Source organism: Xylocopa sonorina, chromosome 13 (genome assembly GCF_050948175.1).
Source record: "Xylocopa sonorina isolate GNS202 chromosome 13, iyXylSono1_principal, whole genome shotgun sequence".
NCBI lineage: Eukaryota > Metazoa > Arthropoda > Insecta > Hymenoptera > Apidae > Xylocopa > Xylocopa sonorina.
In genome coordinates this window covers 2802518-2822891 of record NC_135205.1, presented here as the reverse complement: position 1 = coordinate 2822891, position 20374 = coordinate 2802518, and the positions used below count along the sequence as shown (strand labels likewise).

Sequence of the window (20374 nt, the reverse complement as noted above, 5' to 3'; positions counted from 1 at the left end):
TAAAAATTATTTTTTGCAATTCGTTCTTTTACGCGCGGAAGTTACCGTTTTTTTAGAAGTTACTCTTAATAGCCATCGCGGAATTTGGTATATTTATTTATTATATTAATTAAAAAAGGGATTAGTAAAGAAAAAAAAACAACTATTCCTTTTTATTATATTCATGAAATAAACTGATGTAAGTTTTAATAAGTGACTTGAATTTTTATAGTAGAGAATATTATGTGGATAAATTTATGCATGCAAATTTGAACAAATCATCACCAAACAGTTTTTCTGTTATTTATAATATATTATTTACAATTAAAAATTAGAATTTTAAGGTGATTTTATATTACAAAAGGTAGTTTAATTAAATACATATTTTGAAATTGATGTTATGATTAGATATTTCCGTATGAACATATTTGTTTTAATGTGAGTGACATGTAATGTCAGCATTATTAACATTATCTGTATTTTGAATTTCGTCGTCAATATCTATGTCACATATTCCGCGATCATGTGTATCAAGTGCCTCTGTACTGGTCGCTGCATCTAATAACGGAGATAGTTTTTCTGCCTCGCTATCTTCATCTTGTCCTTGCCCCTGTAAAGATACATTTATTTAAACAAAATTGATATACCAATATTTTATTTAAAGCACATGTCACAGCTAGTATATAGATCTTAGAATATATTAAAAATTCAATGATAAATGAATTTAAAAATCCAATATCAATAGATTACCTCATACAGAGAGACTGGCTGTTTTTCATTGACAAGTCTAAGTGTATCTCGTGACCGTAATGCTGCTTTTTCTCGTAAGTGTCCAGAGGTTTTTATCCTCGTTGCTGGAGATCGATTATGGAGATCTTTCTGTGACCCAGAATGTTCATCTCTTGCTAATAGTACAGACATCCGAAATTCTGGAGTGGGACATGCGGTTCCACTTGTTCTTGCAGATATATCTGCTTCTTTTGAAGATGTATGTTTCGACACAGGTGTACGTTCGATAGATCTTTTAAGAAATATGTAAAGTACAATGTGAATAAATGGTATTAAACGTGTAAACCTTTTTATTGTTGAACGTTTCAACAATACATTAAATCATGTACGAACGTATAAGCGAATTGAACTTGCGACAGACGCAAATTGATGATTTCACGGGCATGCAACAGGTTTAATTTTCATTTGTTGTGTGTCCTTAAGATAATCTATATTGTACGAATGAACCGAATTAGCGTGAGTCTAATTTCGTGTTTCTGAGTTAATATATGTATTTCACCTATTTAATGCTTCTGCTGCTTGAATTGCACTGGCTGTGTCTGTATCGGGTGTGTCTGGTGATTCTGGAGCAACAACAGCAGTTCTTGGAATGTATGGACCATTTAAAGCTTCTATCAGAGATACAGCTTCATATCCAGCTGGAATATTTTCACAGCTTCCCTAAAAATTGAATATTTCGTCCCAGTTTAATGCAAACTAAATTTTTACACGTCTTTACACGTATAAACAAGTATTGACCTCTGGTAATGGGGGATTCGATATAATAGCTCCAGTTGCTTTTTGAAGAGCTTTAATTTGAAGAAGAGCTCTAAAAGGTGCTCGACATATTGGACAATTGTTAGCTTGATATCGAAGAGAATCTGCGCAACTGTTACATAGGCACAAATGTCTGCACGGTAGTATCAAAGTATCTCGTACATCGCACATACAAATAACGCATTCAGATCCGTTATCATCCGTATCTTCATCGCTACCTTGTTGCTTAAAAAGAAATTGAATTATTACGAAGTAAATATAGAAATTAAAAGTATTGATTATATATTTACACCTTTGCATTTTCAGCATTTTTGTTCTCTATTCCATATATTTCTTGAAGCAAATAACAAAGACCATCGACATAGAGCTTTTGTTTAAGAGCTTTTAATACATATGTTCCATCTGAATGTTTTTCAACAACTGCAATGGTTGTATGAGATTGCTTTGGTTCATCTGAACCTTCCTCTGCTACACAATGAATTGCCACTGGTATTATCTGCGAATGGTAATTTGAATTGTTAACAAGAACTTGGTTAAAACAATATTTAAATGTAAAATATAAATATTTTAAACGTACATACTTCCCTATCAGCATTGTATAATAAATCCTCTTTGCTATAGGCTGTTGGATCGAACACATGTGATGTTTGACAAAATAATTGATTCGCACCTTTCTTATAATAATATGTTTCAGAATTCATGGAAGGATCTCTTGGTATGTACCTACAAATAAAATTATACTTTTTTTTGTTACATATATAATACCTCATATAATGTGCCAGTGTTTTTTAATTACATCTACATACGTAACTCCTTTCGTTGTTACTTCTTCAGTGCAAAAATAATAAATTGTAATCGCACATCTTACATCACAATCAAATGTAAATTCAATGTTATAACGATTCGGTTTCTTATCGATATCACCATCCCCGTAATGCTTTACACTGTGTGGCGAAGTAGAAGTTTGATCAACATTGCGAACTAATCTAAGTGACTCCCTCCTTATATTTACTAAACTTTTTAGTGTTTTCGTTGGATCGTTAGCTTGTGGCGGAGGATATGGAAACTGTAACGAAAATGATATATTTTTCTAATCACACATACAGTATACATTACATAATGTTATCTCTTACAGGTGTTGGACGACTTCCTAGAAAATTTAAATCTGCATTCTCCCCAAAAAGATATGCTTCTGGTTGCGGTGTATCAAATCGTTCGCCACCCATTATGAAATGACTACCGAAGTAACTTCCTAATAACAAAAATTTACTAAATAATATTTAATATTAATATACAATTTATCAAGATAAAAATAACTTTGCTTATATAACTAGCTTATGGGTTGAATAGTTAAATGTTTAAAAAGATAACCCAAAATATATGAAATATTTAAAATAAAGTATACATTATAATATTCCACGGAGAAGATAAAACAAATCTCTATTTAAGTTCCATTTGTTTAATTCTGTTTGTAAAGTATGAATCTATATAAACAATCGCAGTTTAATAATATTTAATTTATGAAAATATCTTTAAAGTAACAAACAAACCTGAACGTGGTGGATATTTGTATGCATGATTCGAAACAATATCAACTTCTTCGACGCCAGCATTCTGTCGACTTGTTAGCGAGCCCATCGCGCGTTTAATTATATTAAAAACAATTCTAATTTCCTTGCTCTTTCCACATAAAATAAACTTCGCTCATACGTGAAACGAATCGTACGATTCTTTACTTTTAATAAATACACAAACTGCGGATATCTGAAGCAACTCGCATTTATTAAACAGTAAATAAAAAATACTTTGACGATTACAATTTTGACAGATGATTTACACAGTTGACAGTTCTACACCATCGCAGGTAAAACATATGAAATACAACACATGTACGTATCTCAGGATGGCCAATTTAATTAATTAATCTATTTATTTAGATTTCGTCGGTTCTATTTACATGTACAGTGCGTTCGCTGAAAGTAACATCGATACAGAGCATATGAAAGAAAACAAGGTATCTGATTAAGAAATAAAGAATTGTGAAAATAAGTTCTGAAAAGGTACGACGGATATGCACGCATGTTTCTCAGACTGTGATGTAGAACGCGCTATTTCAAACTTTCAGCACTGTAATCTGTAAAGTTTGTAGTTGACATTTAATAATGCACGAGCACGTTCACGTTACATTGTTGTGTACGTGTTGTGCACGATGACGCTTCTTCGATAGTCGTCATTGTAATCGGTTTTCGCTATTCATACTTGAAATAAAAAGGAGGACGCTGAACGTCGGTAAGGGGCGATAGATAATAATGGAGTGCAAAATAGCGCAACGTAATATAGACAATTTGAAAGTGAGTTTCGGTAAACGTAACCAAATTTTTTCATGAAACAAGTTAAAATAATAACAAAGCGAAGGAAAGTAATATGAAATGTATATATATTAGAACTATGCGATAGCATTTATGTAACGGACGAGTATACAGAGTGTAAATAAATTTTTTTATCGTCATGAAGTTTAACGAAAAGGAACTTGCAGAAGCAAGTAATGGACCCGCTGACATCGAAGGCCGTCTGAATCATAAACGAGCACATAAGTCAGGTTAGTTTAATCAACAGTTGTGTCTAGATTCACTTAAAAGTATATTACAATTTATAACCTAATTATTTTAATTGAAACATAATTGTACGATAGATAATTTAACAAATTATAACGTATCATTATATTGAACTTGGATGTATTATTGTTTCGTAACGCTTATGTCATTTGTGTTTCAGGATTCAAAGAGAAATGGTTTAAATTAAGGTGCAATTTATTGTTTTACTTTAACATTAACGAATTAGGACAAATTGATACTAGACAACCAGCTGGTGTAATTATTTTAGAAAATTATAGTATTAATCTTGACGCTGCGTCCGATGGTGTGTTCGCATTTAGTATAGCATTTCGAGATGAGTACGAAAAAAGACACGTACTGAGCGGTCGTTCGGAATCCCAAGTGGAACAGTGGGTCAATGCGCTTAAACAAGCGAGTTATGAATATTGGAGATTTCGTTTGATAGTGCTTCAGGAGAAATTATGCAATAAAACGGGAAAGGATCCTCTGCTTATGTATCCACGCAATCAGGGAATTATTAGAGACGAGGCATGGGAACCAGCATCAACTTTTCGATCTCATGTACGCTCCTTTACTACATCAGTCGTAACATCAACAGCAATAACTACAGTAACAAAAGAAATAAACCTAATTGAATTTTAAATCAAGTATCCTAAATATAATTTTCATTACGTCGTAGTCCAAAGTTTAAACATCATTTGATTATATAATAATTATTATAGAGTTATAGTTAAATCATGGTACAAAAGAAATGCTGAATTTTAGAATCTGTTTATTGTAGTTAATGTGTAAATTTTATGCTATTTATGTCAGTAGTTTGTATTACGTTACAGCTAAATGGTGATGTTATATTATTACTGACTATTTTCATTCATATTGTTAAAATTATAAGTCTAATACATAACACAGACACACAACACTTTTATTATTTATTTTCATACAAACAAGTTTTATGCATATGCTTTTACATAAAATAACTTTTTTGAATAACTGTTTGACTAATATATAAGTCTTGAAAGATTCTCTCTATATAAGATACTAATAAGTAAGATATTTTATAGTAAAAGTGAACTGAATGTAATTTTTAAAGAATTTGTAATGGGTGAGAAATGAACAACCGTTCTATTTGGTCCATATTCTCTACCTCGTGTACAAATTTCTTAAGTATTTATATACCAAATACTCTTTATTATGTCTATTATCCTTAATACGTGTTTGTGATATTGGAATAAAAACATATTTTTTTAAGTATCTTATCTGAATAATCTTGTTGTTTATAGAATATATATCCTTGCAAATTTAATTTTAAATCAGTATTTTGCTGTACACAAATAGTTGAAAATAAATAATTGAACTTTGATTTCAGTTGAAGAAAACTAATACTACTTACTAATAACTAAGTACTATAATATAAAATACAATTTTTATGACATTGGTATTGTATTTTGAGGAGTGAAATAAAAATAGTTTATAATCAGAATTAACAATATAAATTTTATAATAAGCAACGAAATAACAATTACATAGAAAATATCTACATATATTTAAGTATATACTTGTAATACAAAATTGTTATTTCAGTATATATATTATCAGATTTACAAGTATCATAATATTTTGATGCACTGTGTAATTTTGTCATTTTCTTTCTCTTTTTTTTTAAATATGTTGGCATTACTGTTTCCAACTGATTTTCCACGTGTAACTTAATATATCCACGCGTCATCAAAGAGGTCGTTACAAACAGACCGTAAGTACAATTATCATTTAACCTAACACGATTTAAGTCCCGGCAGTAACAAGACGCGTTAGAGATTGTTAACGTATAAGTTATTTATATAAATAATACCTCAAAGAAATTATCAATTAAAGTAAATTTAAAACAACACGATGAATCGATTTATAATTCTTTGTATTTTAATAATTTGTGGAAGTTCCGAAATTCGTGCAGAAACTTGTCAAAAGCCTGAGGTTGTTGCGTCTGCATATGTAACGGAGGACGCGACAATTTTGACAAATGTTGCATTTACAACACAATTTATACTTAAGTGCAGTAATGGTGTGAAGGGCATCACGTTATATGCAGAAGTGGATGGTAAATCGTTGCCAGCTGCCAGATTAAGTTCTGATAACAAATATCAGGTATTGAAATTTTTCATTTACATATTTGTATAATTAAAGTAAATTTGAAATTTAAAATATAATTTATGTTAAATTGAAATGATGTATTAACTACAAAACAAGTGAATTAAATTTACAACGAACATAATTTTACAGGTTTCATGGACAGAAGATGTCAAGAAAGCACGTTCTGGAGATTACAATATAAAACTGTATGACGAAGAAAGATATGCTGCTATACGTAAAGCGTTAAGGACTGGAGAGGATCCAAGCAGTGTGAAACCTTTGGCTGTAGTAGTGCTTAATAATCCAGGTGTATATCTAGGGCCTTGGGTTAATTCAGAACTTCTTGCTGTTCTTTTAGCAGCTTTAGTGTCATATTCTGCCTTTTCTTCTAAGTTCAAGCTTCTTGCTTGAATATCTTTGTAACAATAGATTTGTTAAAAAAATTATGTAATTTTATACTTTAATTTAAGAAAATATAGTGTTTAATATTAATTTTACATCTGTTTACATCAATTATACAAGAAATTTATATTCTTCATTGATACATAATTTGTATAATACCCATTTTTATTTATTCTTTATTTTGGAAAAGTTGAAACTCTGTGTTAACAAAATATAATTTTATACCAAATTTAATACATTTCAATGGAAGGTGGATTACCAAAAAAATGTTCCCAAGATGGTGGATATTTAATACTGCTATTGGTACCATCTTTAAATAAATTTAACCACTGATTCAAACCTTTGAGCAATATCAGTGCGTCAGAAACATTGTCTCCTTCCGAACAATAACAAAAGAGTACTGTACAAGGGATTTCATTCAATTTAAGATACTGATACAGGCCATTTGCAAATCCACCACCGGAAATATGATACTGTTCTATAGATTCTGTTGCACTTTTTTTTACATGTCTTTTCCAAGGAAGATTCTCGAGAAGTTTTTCATTGTTCAACAAAGACTCGTCTGATGTCAGATACCTTAAGCTTGACTCTGATCTATCGCTACGTTCATAATCATAGCTACTGGTTAAAATTATTGTCTGGAAGAATATTCGTTACATTAAGATGAAAACTAAGTAACTGATGTTTATAATATTATAATACCATTGTGTTCTACCTTGCTGATCTTCTTTTGTCGAATGAATTGTGCTAATTGATCAAAAAAATCATTTGAATGACCAACATAAGGTGAACGCAGTTGTAAAAGTATCATATTACATTTTCCAAGATAAAAGTCAGCTGTGGTACAAACTGAGGTAGAGTTTTTATCATAAGGATCTAGTCCACAGATTGGAAGAAACATAGAATTCCATAAGCTTCCAATTTTATGTAAATTCAAATTGGATATTAACAGATCAATACATAACTGTCCAACATTTCCAACAGCCACTGACGGAAGTAATAGAGTGTAATTTTCGAGGTTAATTTCTTCTGGTATCTTTATCATTTTCCTTTAATAAATAATTGGATATAGTTGCCCTATTTAATTAATAAAATATAATATAATTTACAATACATTAAACACAATTTATAATTTATACGAATATACGCAATGAAATATTTTAATAAATATAGCACTCGGTTGTATCGCTTTGTTTCTTAATGATACTAATAAATTCAAAATTTGTTAGCAAGTCATCACTACAATACAGTTATTATATTGCATATCGGACACTTTTTTTTATAGTCATTTTCAGCTGTTCGATAAAGATTTTATGTAATTATATAGTTTCATATATGAGCAGTAACGTGATCACGAAAATAAAATTATTAAACATAAACAAGATTTTAAACTTCTAGCCTTGTAATTATAGATACTAACTGGTACTAATGATGATTAGTTGAAATATTTTAAATAGGTTGAAAGGCAAGGTTGGTATTTCTGTCTTTACAACTTTTAGTTATATAGATAATTGTTCAAATACCTATATTGCACCTATATACCTGTACATATAATATAATTCTGTATATTGTATATAAAATAATTCGCATAAGAAATTTGTTTTCGAAACTGTAACAAAATTCGTCAAAGAATGCCTTTTCCAATTTTCCAGAAAACTGTTTATGTAAATTACGTAATACAAAATATTGGAAAAACTCGCAATTATCAACGTTTACGTTTTAGAAACATTGAATTGATAATTAAAATATAGAAACATGAAATTAAACCATAACATTAAATATTCTGCGTATACGTACATTTATATTATTTATATGTTATGTAACTTTTGGAAAATATCATATCAACTAAACTCATACGAGAACATTTCCTTGGGTGTAATATGTTTTCTAAACATTTAATTAACCTTTAAAAAAAAGCAAATGCCTATCTGTATAGTAATTATAGAACTCAGGCGAGTCTCTGCTTAATATTTATCTTTCTAAATTTTGATTGGCGAAGGACGATCGGTACTGAAGCGAAACTTCTTACCGACTGTGCACAGCGGCATATGACGTCACGCATCACCGCCCCGCGATGGCTTTCGGGAAATAGCGCCGCCATCTTGAGTGGCATGGCCCAGCTAGACAGTGCGCCCTGAGCTAAGACATGCGATTTATCGCGAAAACATTGAACGTCCCAAGAATCACGGATTCCTGTGAAACATAGCAAATCTTTGGTGCTCCGCACCTTCGTCAGAATGGAGGCGGTTAAGGCATTTAACGCAGAGGTGAGTCGACTTACTCTTGATTCTTCTTCTAGCCCGCCGACTCTCCCTCTTTTTTTCTCATTTCTCTTTTCCCTTTCCTCTTTTCTTGGTACCTTTCCCGAGGTTCGATGCGATACAGCTGTAAAACATAGATCTGAAAAAGGATGCTCGTTTCAATGTTCTTGTTGTTTGTTATACGAGAATTCAAATCACTTTCGTGCACGAAGAGTGCTTTGATTTCTAGTCTGTGTAAGAGAGAAGGAAAGATCATCTATACGCGTAAGAAAGAGGGAGAGAAGTTAAAGAGAATCTTTATTGTGATTTCCAATGTTTATCATGCATAACATAATATTTTGTTATTGTTATTGTTATTATACGAAGAATTTTTGTAACTTGTTTGATTGAAAGGGGAAGATAAATATTTCTTCTGTATGTATTTCTTTGGAGTTAATAGTAGAGATGAAAAAGATGAGGAAAAATAATAGAAAGAAGACTTATTAAATGTTATTAATAGAATAGGAAGTAATTATAGAAAAGGTCTGTTAAAATTTTTCCCTTTAATTAATTAATATTTATATCAATTGTGTTTGGATTGATATGTACGAAGAAAAATTGTCTTCATAAAAAATTGATACATTAACCAATATCAGGCTTTCTTTTGAATTATTTCAGTAAATTTAAATAAAGAACTACTGTATGTGTTAATCTTAATATTTGCCAAAAATTCAAATACATCGTACACGCATAAATAGCAGCATATAGTTATTTTTTTCATTTGAGTTATATTTAGGTTTACTAATATATATTTATTACATATTTATGAAAAATGATGGGCTTCAGTAATTGAAATATAGATTTAAACAAAAAATTATAATTATATTATTTTTTTCCAGCTCTCAGCTCTGTACGATGTCAAACCGCCAATTTCTAAAGCTAAAATGAATTCTTTGACAAGGGGCGCAATTAAGGCAATCAAATTCTACAAACATGTTGTGCAAAGTGTTGAGAAATTCATTCAAAAGGTGAGTTACAACAAATAAGGAAACCATTATATTTAAATTGCATAATATATAATAAATATAGTTACTTATTAATTTTCTGTTGCAGTGTAAGCCAGAATACAAAGTGCCTGGATTGTACGTTATAGATTCAATTGTACGCCAGTCCAGACATCAGTTTGGAGTAGAGAAAGATGTCTTTGCTCCACGCTTTGCCAAGAATATGCAAACCACTTTTTTAAATCTTTTAAAATGTCCCCAGGAAGACAAGAGCAAAGTAATAAGAGTACTAAATCTTTGGCAAAAAAATGCAGTCTTTCCTTCCGAAGTTATACAGCCTTTATTTGATCTTGCTGATCCAAATCATCCAATACATAAAGAACAAGCAGTTAACACCAATGGTAAAATATAGTTTTATAATGTAATATATAAAAATTAAATAAAATTAATTAAGTTGACATTTGTTACTAATTGTAGGTACACTGAATGTTTCTGCAACAAATAATGCAAGCAATACTGGAACTTCCGTAAAAACCCCACCTTTGACTGCAAAAAATGCAGTAAAGGATCAAAAGTTATTTTCTTCTGCGAAGTCAATTGATCCTGCTTGGCTTGCACAAACCAAAATGGAGACAGCAAATATAGTCAATGCTAATAAACTCTTAGTAAGTTATAGATTTTTTATTTTATAATTATGGTTATTTATTTTATAGCTTTCCTAAAATAAACGTGAGTTTAATTTTGTTGTTACAGGTGCAATCAAATTCAAGCCAAGTGGATGCTTCTTTCCTTGATCAGTTACAACATTTGCAACAATTATTATTAAAGAAGCAAGAGTCTACAAATGAACAAAAGAGTTCTGTTAAATTTGATAAAAAGCTCTTAGATTTTGATTACGGCGAGGAAGAGGATGATGATGTCGTTGTTGCCAATTCACCAGCAGCAACAGCAACATCTAACGCTGGTCAACATAATGCTGTTTCTACTGGAAATAGTTTAGAGAGTCTCGGACTTCTTTTAACAAATCCAGAGGTACAGTTGTTTCGATTGGTGTAGTTTAATAGAAATATTAATATATTTAATTGATAAAATAGGTTTTGAGGCAGCTTCAAACATTACAACAAACAATGCAAGGAAGTACTTCATCACAGCATGAAACAGAAGAAAAAATGCGAAAACTTCAACAAATGAAACAACAGGAAGAAGAATTTGATAAGCATCTGGCTCAAACTGTTCCTGTACGTTATTAATAAAATATCATTTGTTTTGTTTATATAAGTAAACAGTAAGTTTAAGTATGTTAATTAAAATAAATTTTTTTTATAGAATTTACCATTTGCATCGGAATGTGAATTAAAACCTTCGGATATTATGAAACCAAGTCAACAAAACACATATGCAACAAATGTAAGTAGCGGAGTCATGCAAGACATGAGTCAACCGCCTCCTGGTTATCCACCGGCTCTACCATATGCCTCTCAACCTTTATCAAATATTAGGCAGATCAATCAGCAGGTGCATCAAAATCAAAAAAGCCCGCTTCTTGATGAACGGCAAGACACACAAGATTATTCTGGGTAAATATTATTTTCCTAATCTTTTTCGTTAAATTTAATGCTTATTTTAATTGAACTTTACTTGGTACTCTTCGTAGTAATTGAAACAATTTATAATGCTATTGTTTATTACTCATAGAAATGGTGCAAGACGAGATAGTAGCAGTGTAGAAATTGTAAATTGCGAGAATACGAGGTCACAAAGTAGATCGCCTGATCGATACAGACATCACAGTCGGTCTAGATCACCGCGACATAGAGATAGAGATAGGGATAGGGATAGAGATAGAGATCGAGATCGAGACAGAGACAGAAAATCTCGATCAAGAAGCAGATCTAGGAGAAGAAGGTAACATTAAATGTTTTTATTTGCTTTGGAGCTAATACATGCACATTGGTCTGTGATAAATAGCCATTACATACAATTTTAAATATTATTCTACATTTTTTATATATTGTACTAATTTATAACACATTATCACGTATTAAAAACATTTAATTACTAAGCTAATTAAATATATTATTATATTACAGATCTCGTTCAAGAGATAGAGGTCGTGATAGGAAACGCGATGATAGTCGGGAAAAAATGACCGAGGAGGAACGAGAGAAGGAAAGGGAAAGACGTAAACGAGGACTGCCACCAATTGTGAGAGATAAATTAAGCGGTAATATATGTCTTTTTTTTTACATATATATACATTTGTTATATATATGTTATATTAGAGAAATTCCTTTGTTTATCAATTATTCGTTTTACTGAATTTATTACATTTATTTCCAGTTTGTAGTACTACTCTTTGGGTGGGGCATCTTTCAAAGTTGGTACACCAAGAAGAACTCTCAGATACTTTCGGAGAATTTGGTGACATTGTCAGTATAGATCTAATTTCACCTAGAGGGTGCGCCTTTATATGTATGAATAGAAGACAAGATGCATATAGAGCACTTACTAAGCTTAAAAATCATAAAATGCAAGGGAAAGCAATCACTGTAAGTTAACGTTTAATAATTTTTAATGTATTAAATGATAATAATGATTGTAAAAAAAATATTTACTAGTTAAATCATTAATTTTCATTATTCGCCTTGTAAAGTGATAATGAAACAAATTTTTTTTTTAGAATAATAGAATGTTTAATATATTTTAGTTAGCTTGGGCACCAGGCAAAGGAGTAAAAGGAAAGGAATGGAAAGACTACTGGGAAGTCGAATTAGGAGTTAGTTATATTCCGTGGAATAAATTAGTTAATGTCACTGACCAGGATATAGAACTGTTGGAAGAAGGGGGCATGATTGACGAGGATACTTTGCCTCCTAATTTGAAAGGTAATTTAAATTAATTTTAAGATAATTTGTATTAAATAGTTCTAAATCATTGATATAATTTATAGGTAAATTAAAGCATTCCGGAGCAAACACAGATGTGCTTCAGCAACAGTTACATCTCCAACAGCAAGCATTGGTCGCAGCTGCTGGAATTCCAAATTTGGCAGATGGTATGGTGAACGTGATGCAGCCTACGACTAGCAATCAACAACAACAATCTCAACAGCAAAATCAGCAACAAGGTCAACAGCAGCAACAAGTAATCGATACGAGTCAACCACCACCAATTAGACCTCCTACATCAGCTGCACTTTTACCACCACCAAACACACAATTACAGATGATGCCACCTGCTTTCACAATGCCAGGAGTTCCTCGTAAGCAACTGCATTTTTTAAATAACAAATTAACAATTAATATTTGAAGTAAGAGGTAATAATTTTATCATTTTTATTTATCATTGTTTATTGTTTAGGTATGCTTGGACCAATGGGATTACCAATGCCACATAGTTTAATGCCGAATGTCCCAATAGGTGTACCACCCCCAAATATGCAGAGTTTATTAGGGCCGCCGGGAATGATGCAAACCATGTTGACGCCACCAGTGAATTCTCCATTTGGAGCAGGTGTTGGTGTTGGTTTACTAACACAGATTCCATTACCAGCCCCAGCTGCACCTTCCGATAAACCTAATTCTACTGGTATATACAAATAAATTGAAATTATATTTAATTAGTAAGTTTGTTGCTTTTTCATTGTATTTTGCATGCAAAATACAAAGAGAAACAATTAGAGTGCTGGTGATAGAACGTTAACTCCCCAAGTATAAAGTGTTAAATACGACAACGAGATCAGTTGCTCTAATTATCCATCAGAAATTTAAATTATGAATGTACAAAGATTTGGTCTATATGGAAATGAATCAAAGTTCTATTTGAAAAAAAATTATGGAGAGACTTTGTCTATTAAAAAAATCCATGCTTTCTGCTTAAAAAAAAATCTTAATTCATTATTCCACTTAATTACAACAAAAAATTGAAATGGTTATTCACAGTGGTTTTGAAAAAAATAAGTTCAAGATTTTATAAGACCATCTTGTTGAAAGTGCATTATTTTGCAGGTATGCCACACAACGTTCCTCCAATAGGGGTTCCACCACCAACAACAGAAACAGGAATGCCCAATTTGCCAATGTTACGTCAACCGTATGGTGTTGGACCTTCAGCACCTTTACAAATGCAACTACCTCAACAGCAACATTCTGCCGATGATATGGACGTGGAAATGGAAGATGCAATGCCGCAAAGTTCGAACGGAATTAAAAATAAAAATAATTTGACTGAACAACAACTTTCACAAAATGAAGAACGAACTGAATCTGATCAGCAGGTTGAGGTAAATATACTCATTGTGTAAATAGGTTTATATATTATTATGGCATAGACTGCACTATATGAAATTAACTTAACTTAAATGTGACAGCAACATCGGGATTATAAAGAAAGAGATAGAGATCGTGAAAATCGAGAAAGAAGAGACAGAGAAACACATTTGTCTCATAGAGATAGAGAAGGTAATGATTCTAGGATGGATCGTGGAAGAGACAGAGGTAGAGGGCGGGATCGAGGCCGTGATCGCAGAAGAGATCTTAGAGACAGAGATAGGGACGATAGGAGAGAAAGAGAAAACAGAGAAAATCGAGAAGGAAATCCGCAAACGCAAAGTCTTCAGGTAATCACTTTTTTGTGAATTTAATCTAAATAAAATGTATGCAAACAAGAACTTTACATGAACATTAAACTTGTTTTAGTATTATAAATTAACAAGAATAATGTGAAGCTAATTCGAACGGTTTAAATTGTTGAATATTTTTTATTGACAGAAATGATATTAATTATGGATCTAGTTTTGTAATAGTTTTTACAGTGTTTTCAATTATTGAGTAATGTTAACAACGTGTGTATATTTAGGAGAACGAAACTACTCCCAAAAAGGATGGTAAGCCGAGCCTAGCTGATCGCCTGCGTCAATTGGCCGATGGTACACTGCCTCTTGAAGATCGTGTCGATCGAATAATTCCTCGCAACCGCCAAGAACGGGATAGATCTGATAGGAGCTTTGATGATTCTCGATCAACGCGCGGAGAACCTCTTTCTTCTTTGATGGATTTACCAAAGTTTGGTTTGCCTCAGGAAAGAGGTGAATTCCCGGCTTGTCCTCCAGATTTTCGTAACACGCAAGATCCAAGAGAATTTCAGCAGCAAAGAGATAGGCAGAGCTTCGGAAGGGGTCATAGAGGATCGCAAATACATGAAGAATTTATGGATGTTCCAAGGCTGCAAGGAGGAATATATCAGGAAGAATTTGATAATAGAATACATGGCCAACAAAGAGTAGAAGAATTCGGTAGACTCGGCCCGCTCAGAGAGCAAAGGTAAAATACATCCTCATATTGATTTCTGGCTTGATTTTTGTAATTAACAAAGTAAACATAACTAAATTATAAAAACAACTTGACCAAATGAGTAATTCTTTGGACTTCCTCATGTTTCGTTCAAATTAATTATATTACTTAAATTCCGAAAGCAATGTGTATGTTAATATTCACTACTTACAATTAAACGGTCACATTACGCTTTTGCATTTGTGAAATTAAAAGTACCATTAAAAGTACTATTACTCTCGTTCGCTCATATCTTACATATATGTTCGTATAATGATTGAAATATTTAACAAAAATAATTTATCCGATATTAATATTAATATAGAACAACATTGTAGATTATTTAATTGTACATGTGCTCATCTGCACACATTTTCCAGGAAGTAGAGGAATAAAATTGCATGTCTTTTACAAAAATGATCATTGATACCATATTCTGATGGCGCCACAAAATGGCGCCAATATTCTAAAATCTTCCAAAAAATATACTTATCATTGTTACTTGCCAAAGGGAGGAATTCGATAGGTCTGAAATACGGGGAAGAAGACCGCTTGACGATCGTGATCGGTTTGATTATGAAATTCGTCGAGACGGTTTTGATCCGCGGCTTCAAGATGGTTTCGATCCAAGAGGTCACCTCGACCGAGGTGATTTTGAACCTAGGAGACGAGAATTCTTTGGAATTGATCCTATTTTTGGGATGCCACCAATAATGGGACCCAGAGGACCTAGACCTGGACATCCTGATGGATTTGGACCACGTCCAGCTCCTTTAGGAGCTCGTGGACCAGGTATGAATCATTTTCTTATTTTTTGTAAAGAAAATTATGTGCAAGGAAATTAACGAAAAATAATATTTCATTGATATTTAATTTTTTTATTTGCTTAAGTTTTAATTTTATGGTTGTACACACAAACCACTCTAATAAAAATTATAAATTCCTGTAATACACATATTTATGGGTATAAAGTGATCTAATCTTTGGTCTACTTTATTTGCAGATGATTAATCTTGCTATAATTTTATAGATGTTTTCGGTACAACGGTACTCTGATTTCTTTAAGAAAATTTCTTCATTTTTAAATCTTACCATTATATAATATATATATATTATTAAGAATTAACAAAAAAAAGAAACTAAATTGCAATGTAATTGGATTGAAAATGTCTCAAAGATTTTTTCCAGTTCTAAACAATTACTCCAATTACAAATTACATGTTAGTTATAAACGTATGGTAGTGAATAAATAATGTAATGAAATTGGTAAACAAAGGTTTAACACGTTTTTGTTTTCTAGGTCCGTTAATGTTCCATCCACGAGGCTTAGGTCCCCGTCCTCTTCGTCCTGGAATGAGGCCTTTTGGTCCCCGCCGACCACCTTTCGATCCTCGAGAACCTGATGCTTCTTTCAGACCTCCCTTCGATGATATTCGCCCTCACGTCAGACCGCCTTTTGGCCCAATGGGTCCGCCACCCTCAATCATTTCTCCAGACTCTACTGCTCCCTGGAGAAGTCAAGAACTTCCACCTGGCTCGTGGTCTTCCGATTCGGAAAGCCACTCGCAAAGGGATAATCCCAGAGATAAGAAGGGTGGTAATAAACATCCAAACAATCAGAATATGGATAGAGAAAATCGAAATAGGGGACGAAAATCGAGATGGGCTAATGTAAGTCCATCCGGGGAGGAGATGGAAGAGCTGAAAGAACAAGAATCAATTTCTGCGAGTACTGAAGGAAAAGAAGAACCTGTGAAAGAAGAGCAAATCATTGTGAAAGAAGAAGAAAAGGAAGAAGTTGAAACGAAGGAAATAATTCCGAGTGAACAAAAGGAAGAAGTTGTGGAAAAGGTCGAGGCAAAGCCGGAAGGTGTTGAAATAATGAAAAAAGAGGAAGAAGAGGATTGCAGGGATTCTTAGACCAAAGTAAAGAGCAATTTTTCTCTTTAAAATTTTTTCTTACTCTGAGGAGTGGTGTGAGGGAGAATTCGTTGCTTCGAGCTAAATTGGGTCGAATTGAAATACTAAGTTTTGAAAAATGGAACGCTGAACATTAAAATAATTGTTACATTCAATCGATGATGATTGTTATACAGATTGGTTTGCTGTTATATAAAATTAATAATTTGTAATGTCAATGAGCTTATTTTTTGTTGTTGCAAGCAGATTTAAAAAAGAAAATGAAATAAAAAAGTTATAATAAATAAAATCAAAGAAATTCAAGATTTTTATTTATTTTAAATTAAGAAGTTCATGCATAACATTACAAAACTATCTTTGAAGAGATTTAATAATATTATAAATATATATTTGAAAATATGATGACATTTTTATTAATTAATAGAATTTAATGATTTTTTTGTTAAATAATCACTTTTTACATTATTCAAGATGCATGAATAATTCAATTATCATTGATTGAATAAAACAAAATTCCTCTTGTTCAATGTTCCAATTTCCAAACAATTGGTCTTGTAATTAATCGATTTGATATGTAAAGGAGCTGTGATTTGTGAACACAGGACCTATGACCCGTGGATACTCCAAGTGGCGTCTTATTTATTAAATTGTAAATACTTTTGTATTTTCGTAGGACAAACGTACAATATATTCAATTTGAATATATGCATTTAATCATGTTACTTCGATTTTTGAAAATACAAGAAAGTTTATTTGATTTTAAAGAACATCTGCAATAATAAACTTGAGTGTTCTACATCGCTAATTAATATTTCTAGAAATCATTATTTTTTAATTAATTAAATGTTTTTATAACGCATAATAATGTGTTAAGGTTTTTCTACAAATATTTGATGAATGAAACATGCACTTTTTATGATTGCAAAATGAGAATTACTGTTTTGAAATGTAAATACTGAAATAATGACTTTAGATTATAAAAACTTTTAGTATTATTTGTTTGGTTCCGTGTCAAACAATTTGCAAATGTCTCTGTATTTTCAACAATCAAACGAACAATTAAATTTGTACATTTAAATTGATTATACTGTATAGATAGATTAATCTTAATAGTAGGATCTTGATTAACCGTGTATCTTAAAAGTTCGAAGTATTTTAATGTAGATATTTATCTCTCAATTCAATTTTTATACCACTATATTTAAATAATAACAAATATAAAATCATATAAAAATTTAAACTAATTCAACCTTGGTTCAATTAAATTTATTTTATTCAAGTCATTTCGGTTACATATCAATACGATATTTATTTTATCATTTTTATTCGTTTCAAACAAATATACGTAAAAAAGACCATCTTTAATTTATGAAAAAAATTGAACGTTCCATGAACATAAAAAATCAATTATTGTATACAGACATAGATTTGGGTAAGCAAGATTCTATTACCGTAAATATTTAAATAGATAGAGAGAGAGATTATACATATATAAATATATAAATACGTATATATATATATATATATGTATGTATGAGAGAGAGAGAGAATGTAAAATGTTACGACAGTGAGAGTTTGCATGCATGTGTGTGTAAATGATTATAAAAGAGAGAGAGAGAGAGAGAAAGAGAAAGTGATGAAATGCGAGAATATATAATATAGCGCCGATGTTCGGCGTGGCTCAATCAAACGAACGAAAAATAAATATTTTCTATATAACTTCTTTCTTCGTAAGCAAAATTACAGCCTTTCATTCCGCTTGGCTCCCGGAATTATATTTACATCTTTTTCCTAAAATATAACTTTAAACATTAAATAGGTACATATGTATATACGTTTTATAAAATTGTCTTTAAAATAGTTTTACCTGGGAGTCTTCATAGAAAAATCAAAACGACTAATCATTATTTGTTAATTCCACTTATTATTTATTCTATGAATTACTTAAACAATTTTTTAATTTTATCAATTTTTCTTTATAATGCAATAAAAATCGTTCAATTAGCTTGTGGGAAAGTATTCCAGAAAAAAGTTGCGTAGTTTAATCATGAATAATATTACAAACTAAATTTAAGCAAATTTAACAATCATTTTCAATAATTAACGAATATGTTATATACTTTTAACAATTGTTATTTTCCATTAAATATTTTAGATAATTGTTTATAGGTAAAATCAGATGTTTATTTACTAAGAACAACGTTACAAAAACAGTGGATATAATTATCAACCAATATTAAGTACAGTTATGACGTTTATTTGAAAATTTATACTTGTTTTTGTAATTGCATTCTAAAAAAAAGTATTTTTATCTACACGATATATCGGTCATTAAATTAGTCTTTAAATTAATTTTAAGCCCGTCCTAAGTAACGTATTACTTACTTTAGTTTTATTAACTATGCAATTTTTTATCTGAAAAATTTTTCCTCCGAATATCGAATAACGTACGAAATAATGAACTTAAATTAATTGGTAATTGAAGACTCCAATTGAGTTCATTTAGCGAGAAATAGACAGAAATACGAAGACGATATTCGGAACGGAATGAAATCTTTTCAGAGCAGCTTTGGAAACTTGTACAGTACTCATACTCGTGTGTTCACATGCGTGAGTCTCTCTCTCTGTCGCCACACGACGATGGAACACCAGCCACCAGGTCGCTTGCGCTCAAACTGAGCGACAAGTGCAAGGTACTGTTGTGTTTTATAACTTATATTTATATGCATACATACATACATACATACATATATGTATATATATATATATATATATAGACATTTATATCGAACAATAATTTTCTTTCTGGACGAACTTATGTTATGATGAAGTAATGAACGGAACATGTTGATTTGTTATACAAAGAATTTAATAATCGAACAGAACAACAGATCTAAGATAATATCATATAACTTTAATATTCTAACTAAATTAAAGTTAGAAAATACCTTTTGAGTGGTATGAATTGGTCGAAAAAGACATTAGATTGAATTGGATTGAATTGATTAAAAACATTCCAAGAGGAGAACACATTCGGAATTTGATGTAACGTTATTTATTCATTGAGTTTATTAATAAAATTAATATTATGTCCACGGCACGACTAATATCCTGTTATAATTGCTCGAAGTGTATGTAACTGTGTTACTGGACACAGTTATTTAATTAGATAATTAGAGTTAATAATTTTGCATAAGTAGAATATTACTTAG

The 20374-nt window shown here is 31.2% G+C and overlaps 5 protein-coding genes across 5 annotated transcripts; 3 read left to right on the top strand and 2 right to left on the bottom strand.

Moving 5' to 3' along the window:
- Positions 1–270: 270 nt before the first annotated feature.
- Mrgn1 (Mahogunin ring finger 1) lies at positions 271–3312 on the bottom strand. Its single transcript, XM_076906085.1, has 9 exons — positions 3075–3312; positions 2658–2776; positions 2331–2590; positions 2106–2247; positions 1817–2020; positions 1507–1749; positions 1268–1428; positions 730–1000; positions 271–589 (listed from the first exon to the last, which is right to left on the bottom strand). The coding sequence occupies exons 1-9, from the start codon at positions 3160–3162 to the stop codon at positions 413–415; spliced, it is 1665 nt and encodes a 554-aa protein (XP_076762200.1). The 5' UTR covers positions 3163–3312; the 3' UTR covers positions 271–412.
- Positions 3313–3826: 514 nt separating this feature from the next.
- On the top strand, positions 3827–5390 carry LOC143430150 (pleckstrin homology domain-containing family J member 1). Its single transcript, XM_076906160.1, has 2 exons — positions 3827–4123; positions 4300–5390. The coding sequence occupies exons 1-2, from the start codon at positions 4033–4035 to the stop codon at positions 4779–4781; spliced, it is 573 nt and encodes a 190-aa protein (XP_076762275.1). The 5' UTR covers positions 3827–4032; the 3' UTR covers positions 4782–5390.
- A 455-nt stretch (positions 5391–5845) lies between these two features.
- On the top strand, positions 5846–6712 carry Tapdelta (Translocon-associated protein delta). Its single transcript, XM_076906238.1, has 2 exons — positions 5846–6281; positions 6417–6712. The coding sequence occupies exons 1-2, from the start codon at positions 6030–6032 to the stop codon at positions 6675–6677; spliced, it is 513 nt and encodes a 170-aa protein (XP_076762353.1). The 5' UTR covers positions 5846–6029; the 3' UTR covers positions 6678–6712.
- Positions 6713–6839: 127 nt separating this feature from the next.
- Positions 6840–8106, bottom strand: LOC143430198 (proteasome assembly chaperone 2). Its single transcript, XM_076906237.1, has 3 exons — positions 8089–8106; positions 7384–7745; positions 6840–7306 (listed from the first exon to the last, which is right to left on the bottom strand). The coding sequence occupies exons 2-3, from the start codon at positions 7711–7713 to the stop codon at positions 6899–6901; spliced, it is 738 nt and encodes a 245-aa protein (XP_076762352.1). The 5' UTR covers positions 7714–7745; positions 8089–8106; the 3' UTR covers positions 6840–6898.
- Positions 8107–8744: 638 nt separating this feature from the next.
- Isha (Insulator su(Hw) mRNA adaptor) lies at positions 8745–17460 on the top strand. Its single transcript, XM_076906247.1, has 18 exons — positions 8745–8935; positions 9808–9936; positions 10022–10313; positions 10390–10577; positions 10666–10944; positions 11007–11150; positions 11239–11489; positions 11608–11817; positions 12003–12136; positions 12253–12461; positions 12620–12797; positions 12863–13174; positions 13273–13500; positions 13920–14194; positions 14282–14530; positions 14770–15233; positions 15754–16034; positions 16543–17460. Exons 1-18 carry the CDS (start codon positions 8906–8908, stop codon positions 17160–17162), a joined length of 4473 nt encoding a protein of 1490 aa, XP_076762362.1. The 5' UTR covers positions 8745–8905; the 3' UTR covers positions 17163–17460.
- The last annotated feature ends 2914 nt before the right edge of the window (positions 17461–20374 follow it).